Consider the following 11605-nt stretch of genomic DNA (forward strand, 5'->3'; position numbering starts at 1 on the left):
TAATGATGACACTTAAAATATTTCATGTATTTTCTTAATGTCATCCAGTGTTCAGTTTTCTATTTGTCTCTTAATTTTTATTTTTTTTTCTCCTGTACTTTGCTGCTTGGAACCAGGATCCGACCAAGTCCACGCATTGTGAGTGGTTGATAGGTCTTTTACGTTTCTTTTATTCTGTAAGTCTTTCCTTCATTCCCCCCCCCCTTGCAATTTATTTGTGGGTCCTATGGAGCTTCCCATAATTTGGCTTTCTCTGCTTATGTCTAAGTGATGTAGTTTCACAGAGCTTTCTTACCTTTTTTTGTAACACAGCTCTCTTCCAGATGCTCGCCCTGAATAGGCCTAGCATCTTTATCTATGCCTCCAAATATTACTTTCCACCAATTATGTCATGCCTAAGTTAATCACTCCTTTATGATATCTGTGCTTACCTCACCCCTTTGTTGACATTTTCAAACCCCTTCAACTGTAGTCCTCTCTTAGATGACTAATCCTCTCTCTAACATTTTCAATTCTTCCCTCTTTATGTCTTCCCCAAACTTGGGGAACAACAAAGGCGTAAAGAAAAGCAAAATGAAAACATGAACACTGCTGCCCCCTCCTGTCAGCTTTTTTGTCCAATCTCTCTCCCCTATAATTGCTCAGCTCCTTGAGTCCCTGAGTTCTGGATTCTGCCTTCATCAGTATATTCCAATTGTACTCTCATGGGTTGCTGATCTTCTTTGTAGTCAACTAGAGTTGTTTTACTCAGGCCTCACTCTCTTACTTTTTTTTTTTGAGGGTATTTGCTAATTTTATTAAGCCTGTATTTGTTGAACACCCATGTGAGGTCGTGTGCTTGGTGATTTGATGACTAAAAAGACACAATCCCTGCCCTTGTGCAGCTTCCAGTCTGATAGGAGAAATTGACATTGATCAAACAATCACAAATTATTATTATTTTAAAATATATATTTTTATTGATTTTAGGAAGGGAGAGGGAGAGAGAGAGACATCCACGAGAATCATCCATCTGCTGCCTCCTGCATGCCCCCTACTGGGGACAGAGCCCACAAGCCAGGCACGTGCCCTGACGGGGAATCCAACTGGCCACCTCCCAGTGCATGTGACGATGCTCAACCAACTGAACCACACCAGCCAGGGCACAATCACAAACTGTAAAATTAGAGTTGTGTTCAGTGCTAAGGAGAGGCAAATGGCCAATGAAAACATCTAATAATAGGGAGATCTGACGGAGTGTCACTGAACTAAGAGCTAAAGGATAGGTAGGAGAAAGGACGTAGAGGGGAGAGATGGGGGTGAAAGGAATTTTCTAGCAGAGGGAAAGCGTATGCAAAGGCCTAGGGAGGTGGAAGCCTGAAGATTCAAGAAATTGAAATAAGACCAGGGTAGAGATGATACTGGAGAGATAGGCAAGGGCCAAGTCACGTAGGTCATGTAGGCCCAGGCAAAAGACTTGATCTTTACCCTAAGAACTGTGAAAACTGAAGTGAGAATTGGGATGAGTTATGTGACATACTCAGGTTGCATTTAAAATTTCATTTTGGCTGCACTGAGCAGAATGTATTTGAGGAGCACAAGGTTATATGTGAAGTCCAAATGGGAGGCCGTTGTAGTGTTCCAGGTGGAAGGTGGTGGTGGCTTAGTCTAGGATGCTAAGTGACAAGAGATAGCAAGGGGACAGATAGAGACATTCAGTGGATAAGACCCATAATGACTTGAACATGGGTTGGCTGGGGTTGACACGTAAGAGAAAGACAGGTCATGAATTATTCGTAGGTTTCTGGTGTGTGTAGCTGGATGCCATCTTCTGGGATTGGGAGGACCGGGGAAAGACCATGTATTGAGAGCCAGAGTTAGATTTTGGACATGATGCATTTGAGATGCCCTTGAAAACTCCACGGCAGTTGGGAATCTGAGCATGAAGGTGAAGTGCAGGTATGGAACATGGGTGGGTGGTAGTTTATGTTTTGGGGGACAATGTGGTATTCCTGGAGGGAGTATAGAATGAAAGGAGAAAGGCAGCCTACTGTCTTCTTGAAACTCTCATCTGTTGAACTCTTTTATAGTTTTAAATCTATATTTATATTTACAGGCCATTTCAAGTTAATTTCCATAGATGGAGTGAGGTAAGGTTGGAGAGGTTGTTTTTGTTTGTTTGTTTTTACATATGGATATCCATTCTTTTCCATCACCAGAACACTGTTTTCACTTACTGTGAACATCCTTTGTATGTGAATAAATGTTTATAACATTATTTTAAATAATAGCAAAGCATTCTAATATGTAAGGATCTTAGTTTATTTCCTTCATTTCCTGTTACTGGACATTAGGTAATTTTCTATTATTTTGCTATTATAAACATGCTAAGGTTGCAGGTTCGATTCCTGGTCCCGGCACATGCCCTGGTTTCGGGCTCTATCCCAGGTAGGGGGTGTTCAGGAAGCACTGATCTATGTTTCACTCTGACATTGATGTTTCTCTCTCTCCCTCTTCCTTCCCCTTTCCCTAAAAATCAATTAAAAATCTTTAAAAAAATACTTTACCTTAAAAAAATACAGTACCCCATTTCAGTAATTTTACTAATATCACTGGAGATCTTAGACGATTTGGTAATGTGAGCAATTGTTACCTTTAACATTATCTCCTAGCGTAAAATAAGTAAAAGACAAGTCATATTTCCTGTAATATAAGCAGAAACATATTGTAAACTCTTAAAGCCCACGAGATCATTTTTGTTACAGTCATTTTTCACCCCATTTCACCTTCCCATCCCAAGAAAACAGCAGATAGAAAGTTAAGAGGGCTTCTATCTCCAGATGTCCCAGAACATCATCAACAACAAGCAAAACCCCGAAAGCTGCGCTGTGCTCTGAACAGGACTTATCTCCTCCACTAGCATAACAATTCAGGAGGGCTTCTTGGAAGAGGAGCTGAGGCACCCGTGACTTCTTATTGCTCAACACGCATTGTGTGCTTATTGATGGGCTTGAAGGCCCCGGGGTTCTCACGGGGCCAGATCACAAAGGGCTTCAAGGTGTTCAATGTGTACCCTGCAGCGTTGCCCCCAAGCAAGACTGTTAGCCTGTCCTTAAAAGCCTTGAAACCTGGCACTAACTTGGCCTCCATATGGATGAAAGTCCTTTCAGGCAATTCATTTCCAGAATAGGGAGGTTTCATCCATATTGAATATTTTCTCTGGTAAGTAATTTCCTCATATAATCAAACTTACCTAGAGTTTCCAAAACGGCTTCAGCTGCCTTTACATCGCACTTGCAGACTCACCACTGACTCACATCCTATAATAATAATGATTGTTGAACTGTCTAAACCACCAGGAGCTAGTAGCCAATTCAACATTGCAGTTGGAGGCCAGCCTTTTCTTTCAACGTCACCAACTGTTTGCTCTGGCTGTGATCAATCACGGTGCTGAGAGGGACCTGCTTCTAGGTCAGATCTTCAGAACAGGTCAAGAGCAGTTTCTCCACGTCTCATATAGGCCCAATTTTGATTCTTAAATGGCCTCTGTGATCTAGGGTAGGATGCATTTGTAATAACAGGAGCAGTGTGTAGTCCAGAGATCTTTTCCTTTGGCTGCCAGGTAAGCAGAGGAGAAGACACTGTCGTTAACCTCACCTTTGCTGCACCCCGGTTTCAGTGGGGAAGAGGCATGTTATTAGAGAGAAATGTTCTGTCAAGAAGGACAGGTCAAGAAACTACAGGCAGGGAGACAACCCAGAGGTTGCAGTAGCATCTCCAAGTGAGGGCAGGAGGGGTGCCTGGTGCATGGGCACTATGACAAATGCCATACAGCATTCAGAAAACATGCCCCTTTGTAAACAGTTCTTTGACTCTGGTGTTCTCTTTCAGTCATCATTGTGGAAAGAGTTGAAGAGGTGAAGTTTTGTTTTCCCCAAGATAGAAAGATACGCGAGATCTCAGGCCTTTGGGAAAGCAAAGGTGTAAGGGGGCAGGGCTAGGGGGGTGGGGGTGGGATGGGTGGTAGAATTGACAGCATTCAGGCTGGGTCTGGGAATAGAGTCTTTTCTAATAATTCTGAGCCAGCCCCTTCATGCCTTCTCTTAGAAGAAAACTACTTGTGCCTAGGAGCTGGGCATCTGGAAAGGCACTCAGATTTCCAGAAAGTCCCCAAGAGAAGGGACCTTTGCCTTGTGGTGACATTTTTATTCAATCTTGTTTCTTGTACACAAAGTAAAAATATTGGGTTATGCTGCTTCTGTGCCCAACTCCTGTATTTTACACATTTGGTAAAATGGAGATGGCGGGAGAGATATAAGGAAAACATCCCCGCAGCGGTTCAGCTGAGTTGCTTTCAGGGACATATACAATCCTCTGACTATCGCTTCGGTCTTTGGTTGCTCTGGTTTATAGAGCAACAGCTCTAACCCTGACCCTTCAGTGAGCCAGAGCTCGCTCAGTTTGCTTGCTGCCTGCTCATCTGAGAGAAACCAATCTGTCCTGAATCTGAGCCTCTGTCTTCAAAGGTCATTCTAGAAGAAACTGTTCTTGATCTTCCTGCCCACTCCAACACACAAGCCAAATCTAAGCCCTGGGGGCAGTTAACCTTGATCAGGACACTCCTACAGCCACCCCCACTGCCAAGTTCTCCATCATCCCATGGCCACCGTCCTCTCTGGACACATGACCTTCTCAGAGGCTCCTGATGGCTGAAGTTTTTGACATCTCTTCTGACTAGGAGGTCTGAGCACATGGAAAACTGGGAAAACAAAGTGTCTCATGTCCTTAACTCAGGCCTATCACACAGCTTTGTAACCAGGCAGCCCTGCTGAGCACCATCTAGTTCAGTCTTGGCTGCGGAATAGAGACAGTGGATCCCACAGAGTCGTGCTTGGGGCGCCAGCCTGCATCCTCCCAACTGCGCTTTTAAAGCAAATTTGTGTCAACCTAAGGTCAACGTTGCAACCTCCTGGGCATCGTCTGCGGGTTTTCTTGGGTGGGTTAGAACAGGCAGAAGCTACAGCTGGGGAGCAGTACAACCTCGAGTGCCTCTTCTCCAGTGTGACAGGCCCATGTCCCTGCAGCCTGCAGTAGGGAGGGCATGTGACAAGCGTCTGCTGGGACTGCAGTCATGGAAACTGGTGGAGAACTGCTGTCTGGAGGTGACTTGCGGGAGCCTCCCCCCCGCACTCATCACTCCTAAGGGTGGCGGGTTAGGATCAGAGCTACGGGTTCTAAGGCAGGAGCTGGAGCGATGGAGCCGGGCCTGAGGAGCTGGCTTCAGGGCAAAGCCCTCCTCCCTTCGAGACTGAGACTCAGTTGGAAAAGCCTTTGGAGGTGGGTCATGAAGAAAGCTTCTGGAGGAATCCTCGTGGAAAACTTAGTAGTTGTGAGTCCTGGCCTTCCCACATCGACCCCCTTTTAACCATGTTAAACGAGTGAAGCTCCTGAGCCAGGCATGTGGGAGGAAGTGAGCTAATGAAAAGAGGGGACTCAGAATCCATATCTGACCCGAAATGCACACTCCCAGCTCCTCTTACCCCGGACATGATCCCCGAGAAGACCCGATTAGAATCTCCCTGCACCTTCACAGGGTTGTGACATTTTAATTCAATCTTGTTTCTTGTACACAAAGTAAAGACATCGGGTTACGTTGCTTCTGTGCCCGACTCCTGTATTTCACACATCTGGTAAAATGGTGCCTTCGAGGCTGTCCAAGGCTGGAGAGTTTGGAGCACAGTTCAAAGAGGGCAAGTGGGCTAGGCCAGGAGGCTGGACCGGGTTGGGTATGGAGAGGGAGAGTGGGTCAGGGCTTCAGGGGTGCAGGGCAGTGTTCTGGGGTGGATCCAGGCTGCTAGAGGGCACTTGGGACTGAGGCAGTTCTAAGCGCCAGGACCTGCTGGTCAGCCCCGTTTCCCCTGCAGGCAGGAGAGTGAGGCCGATTGCATGCCATGGAGGAGAAACGTGCCTGCCCTCCCACCACACACTTCTCTCCTGCCTGGACGGGAGCTCTGAGAGAGCCCCATCTTCTCACTGACTCACCTGGACCAGATGGCTCCCCTCTCGGGCCTCTCCCTGCTGAGCAGGGCCGGGGGTGGGGGTTGGGGGCGTGTTTAAGTTTTGCAGAAGTGGTTGAAGAGGGTATCTTTGAATGCAGGGAACATTTTTGGGGGGGAAATGTTTGTCTTTATTTTACTTTTCCCTGTATCCCATGCCCTTTCACTGTCCTCCTTCAGGGGAAACAGAAACCCAGCGTTAGGCTGACTACCAAGGAGCCTAATTTGGCCTCAAGTCCATTACCTTCCCCTCCTTCTGTAGCAGAGGGGGTGGGTACTGGTTGTGCCTCTGGGCAAGATGGGAGCAGGATGGGATGTACTACAACCCCCCCCCCCCATCTAGGAAAGAGCAACAGTAGTGAAAGGGCCTTGGGTAGGAGCCAGGGCTGGAGGGCAGAAGATGCAGACTCTGGGCCTCAGGAGAGGCCTCCGGGGAGAGATGTGAACCTGGTTCTAGGGGCTCAGACACAGAGGTGGGAGGAAAGAGCAGGTGGCCAGCACATTTTCCTGTACCCGTGGGAGAGAGAGATGACCCCAGATGTCCAAGGTCTGTCTGTGGCCCACACTAAGATCCTGGAGTGACAGGTGTTGGAAAACTAAGAAGCTGGCTGAGGCTTCTGGCTGAGTCTGGAAGGTAGGCTCAGGTATCAACCTTTTTAAAGGGGTTACCTGGTAACCAGCTCCAATCTCCTCTTCAATTCTGGGCTTCACATTCTAGGAGGGACAAGAAGGGACAGGGTAGAACTGTGATAAGGTCACAAATTCCACAGTGAAAAATCAGAATATCACATATACAGGGTGGGGCAAAAGTAGGCTTACAGTTGTCAGCCTACACAGAGCTTGCAAAACACAGAGTTTATTCTTGTATTATTATTTATTAATTATTGTGTTCTTTTCCATACAAACAACTGTAAACTTACTGTTGCCACAGCCTGTATGGTCAACTGTAATAGCATTTATTAACATGAACATTTGATATGTGTACAGAAATAATATTGTGTGAAGATATAGCAAAATATTCACATTATTTTTCTCAGATTTGAAGGCATAAAAGAAATTTTATTTATTTCTTAGTAAGTTTGGTATATTTCCAAAATTTCTGTTACTTTCATTCATAGAAGAATGTCCAAAGCTACCAGGACAAAGGAGAAGGACCTGGGTTGCATGGGACCTGGGCTTGAGATTCACGCCCAGATTTTCATCACTAGTTGCCCAGGTCAAGGTGCAGAAGCATCTTTCCAGGCACAAGGGCCCTTTCCTTGGAGGCATCAGCCGATGCTCTTGGTCAAACCCCCTGGGACTAATATCCATGATTGCTGCCCGTGTCTCACACAGTCCAAAGGCAAGACCCCAGAAGGCAGACCCTATGGGAATTCCCTCCAGACAGTGGCCCATCAGCCAGGCTGTGAGAGCCCCTGGTTTCAGTGGGAGCTTGTTCCTGAATGTTGAAACTCTCCAGAGGGAGGTGTTTTGAATGGAGATGGCCTTTTCTTCTCCTCTCTTCCCATTGATTCAGGGTAGAGCAGCTCTAGAGCCCCAGCCCTGGGAACCCTTCTTCAGATTGTTAAGAGAAGGAAACGGCGAGGTATAGGCCAGAGATAGTGGCCCACTGAATCAGAGATGTCTGCCTTGTTCGCTGGGGAAAAAACTTTCACGCTAAGTAGCCCTGGTCTTCAACTAGAAGACAATGTCAGGAGAAACCTATGAGGTTGTTCAGAAAATTCAGAGAGAACAGGGTGTAACATGCCCAAAGATGTTTGATGCCAAGTAAGGTCTTCTTTTTTCAGTCCTCACTGAGGATATTTTTTCCATTGCTTTTCAGAAAGAATGGGGGGGGGAGGGAGAGAGAAACATCGACCTGAGAGAGACACATTGATGGCTTGCCTCCTGCACGCACCCTGACCGAGGCCGGGGATCGAGCCTGCAACCGAGGTAGATGCTCTTGGCCGGAATCAAACCCAGGACCCTTCAGTCCACAGGCCGACACTCTAACCACTGAGCCGAACCGACTAGGGCCCAAGTAGGCTCTTAATGTCTGTTCCCTTTGCCATGGCCCACGTGTGAGTCTATGAAGTCCTGACAACTATATCAGATAGACCTCAGGGTCCTCGTGTTTACCTAGAGGTGCTCAGTAACTTGTTTGCAGTCACAGCAGGTCGGGGGCACGCGGGCTTCCGTGCCAGGCGTGCAGGGAGGGCATCGTCGTAAAGATTATGTGAGGAATCACACTGGGGTGCTGTGTGTGTCTGGCTCTGGGAATGATCCCACTCAGATAAAAGCTCCAGACTCACTCTCTCCCCAAGACAGGGGAATCTGCGCTCACCACCGCCTGTCGTCCCCATAGTGACTAAACAGCAAGGTCAAGGCCAGGAACCGCATCCTGCAAACTTAGAATCAGGGCCCGTCCGTATAGAGGCACCGTTCCCTTGTGCCTCAGGTTAACCATACCAACCTGCCACTCATTTTTTCATCAAATATGTCTGATTATCTGACACGTGCAAGGCGTTATTCTGGGTGCTGAGGAGAGAGCAGTAAACACAGCACGTGAAACTCTTCATTTGTGCAGCTTTCGTTCTCATGAGGGGAGAGAGACGCGATCAGCAGCAATAGGGAAAAGCTATAGAGTGAAAACTGGGTTAAGTACTCTAGAGACAAATCAAACAGAAAAGGGACAGGGAAAGAGTATGTACATGAGAAAAGCTTCACTGGTGAGTTAACACTTAATAGACGAAAGATGGACGGCACAAATATGTTGTGCCACCTGGAGGAGGCGAGATAAAGCCAAGGAACTGATGGAAAAGCTCATTTCCAGGCCTCCCTTCTTTCCCTCCGTACCCCTTTTCTAGTGACTAATCCAAATATTTATTTCTCTCTTCCCATAACGCTCAGTGAAAGTCTCTCCCGCTATAATCATGGATGATGGCCTTTGTTTCCCTTGAAAAAAGTAATGAAGGAACTTGAAGCTGAGATCATCCCCCGTCACCACCACCTGTTTCTCCTGGACTGTGTCACCCGCCTCAGAGATGGTGCTGCACCGGGAGGTCAGCCCACAGCCGGAGACTTGGACTCTGACCTGGTGACCTGCTTTGTGAAGGGTGCAGCGCTGCTGGAGGTCATGGTATCTGAAAGGGACTGAGCAACCCCCAGATGCACGGCGACCCCAGCTTTGTTATATCTGAAAGGACAGCACATGGAAGTGAAGTGAGACGTGGTCTGCGGAGACCCACAAATAGACATACAACCGAAGTAAAGAGGTTACTAGGAAGAGAGATTCTACACCAGCGTTTAATTACTATCTTATGATAGATCTAAGAAAACGAAATGTGGTGTCTGGGTGGCCAGGCTTCCAGGAAAGTGGAGGGACACAAACACAGACAGTGCGTACCCTCTCCTGGGAACATCAGAGAGGACTCAGGTGGTTTGATCTGAAATTTATGATTCTGCGATTCTAGTGGGATGCCTTAGGGCAGGTGATGGGCATAAATAAAGCTACAGCCTCCCACTGGGACCTTCTCAAGAATGGGCTCCAGGATGACCCAGTTGCTTCTGCTGGGCATATGCATAGTGCTCTTCATGGATGAAGGTTAGGCCTGGAGAGGGAGGCCTAGGGGTGGGGGGAGACGGATGGGGGGAAGAGAAGGGTTTCTGAACTTGACTCTTGGGGCTGCTGTAAAATGGTTCATGGAGAATTTTCTTTTTTTCTTCACAGGAGACAGAGTCCTGACCACGAGATGTATGGTTTGCCATCCTAGGATAAATAATGCTACTGCGGGAGGGGAACCCTTGAACCCTTTACACTTTGTCTCTCTGCCCTCCCTGACTTCACTCTGCTCTCATCGCCCACTGCTCCAGTGCCTTCTTTCTGCTCCCCAGCCTTGGGTAGGGGGGTGTCTTGACTCTGTGAAGGGTCATAACTGTTCCCCACTCAAGGGAGTAAGGACCCCTGGCAGATGCTGGGAAGGGTGTCAACTTATTTTTGTGAGGTTTGCACCACCTCAATATAAATGTTTACAGGTGGGGGAGATTCTAAAGCAGAATCACTTTCCCTGGAGCTCTGTTTGAAAGCTTTGCTACTTTTCTTTAGGGATTCGATTTTGCCATAAGTGTGATGTCTATAATGGATTCGAATGCGTCACTGGCATGGAAAGCTGCTGGAAGTTTAATCTGGCGTTCTATAACAGGAGTTGTCGCACAGATCACTTTTACTATGCTGAGCGCTTGTCAGGTAAGTGAGGGTTAGAGAGAGACACCAACTATTACCGATGGTGCCCACAATTCCTTGAGTGAAGGTGTGGATGGAGACTGGGACCCTAGGAGAAGACGGGGAAAGTGGATTCTCCATACACAGATGTGGGGTGGAGACCCCACTCTTTTCTCTAAGCCAACAGATCGATCTACCCATGGAGGCACTATCTTTCCGGTGTCAGTGCTTCCATTAACAGGAAAGTATAAAACCATAGGCCACAAAAACCCCACCTCTACTTTTTAGTTGGATCCCACCATCTTTACTAATGCTATCTGAAGATGTCTTTTGCCAACGCTATCGAAAGAGACATAGATGAGATGTAGACACAGCCTTGGGTTCGTTTCAGACTGCAGAAAACTGACAAGGTTCTGGAGAGAAATCATTGCCGAGAAGATGGCAAGAGAAAGCAAGGCCCTCACCTCTGCTTTTCCTCTCCTTAGGGATGTACCTGTACCGTTATACGGAGCTAAATTGTGAAACTTGTGAAGAGGGAATGCTCCAACTATTCCATGACCTCTTGAGAGAAACATTTTGCTGCAGTCATGATGACAGGTGTAATGACCCTAACGACTTAGTTGATACTACAAAGCCATATGTGTCACATGACCAACACAGAATTGTTGGTGAAGAATAAAATTATTACATTTTCAACCACGTCTCTCAGGAAACTTTGCCCTTCCCCTATCTGATGGCAACATTATCTTGCATTTTCTCAAAATCCAGACCCCACTCTTTTCTCTAAGTCAACAGACCGATCTACCCGTGGAGGCACCATCTTTCCCGTGTCAGTGCTTCCGTTAACAGGAAAGTATAAAACCATAGGCCACAAAAACCCCACCTCTACTTTCTAGTTGGATCCCACTGTCTTTACCACCTGATACTCCCTGGCAATCTTTACTTGCCCTGAAGTTTTGATGTTATACCTGACATCAGAGTTCTAAAATTTCTGGCAAAGGGAACAAAGTATATTTTGGTAAAGCTTCTGAGAGAAGATCAGGAGAAAGCAGACTGGATAGAAATTGGGACAAGTAATCACAAGGGATTTTAGAAATATTTGGGAGGACAGTAAAAGAGGTATTTGGTGGGGACTGGGAAGGGTTTGGATGAAGCAGGGGCTTGAGAAAGTCAATGTGAAATTAGAAAACTCTATCTTCTGTGAAAGCAATAGTGAATGTAGCAAACATGAGAGGCTTAGTGTCTGCCACTATTTTGAGAAACTATCCCAATCACACCTACTCTTGTCCACATACACCTGATCACCACGTCTCCGATCATCTTCTCTTGCACTCATGGCCAAAGCCATGTATATCAGGATGGGCACTTG

At 46.8% G+C, this 11605-nt stretch overlaps 1 protein-coding gene across 1 annotated transcript; it reads left to right on the top strand.

Annotated features, from left to right (window-relative positions):
* Positions 1-9554: 9554 nt before the first annotated feature.
* On the top strand, positions 9555-10915 carry LOC308549754 (prostate and testis expressed protein 13-like; the record flags this gene model as incomplete). The annotated part of the gene is made up of 3 exons (XM_081122761.1): positions 9555-9618; positions 10120-10260; positions 10722-10915. 3 exons carry the CDS (start codon positions 9555-9557, stop codon positions 10913-10915), a joined length of 399 nt encoding a protein of 132 aa, XP_080978887.1.
* Between the last annotated feature and the right edge of the window lie 690 nt (positions 10916-11605).

This window comes from Miniopterus schreibersii, assembly GCF_964146895.1.
Source record: "Miniopterus schreibersii genome assembly, chromosome: 20".
In the NCBI taxonomy this organism is placed as follows: Eukaryota; Metazoa; Chordata; class Mammalia; order Chiroptera; family Miniopteridae; genus Miniopterus; species Miniopterus schreibersii.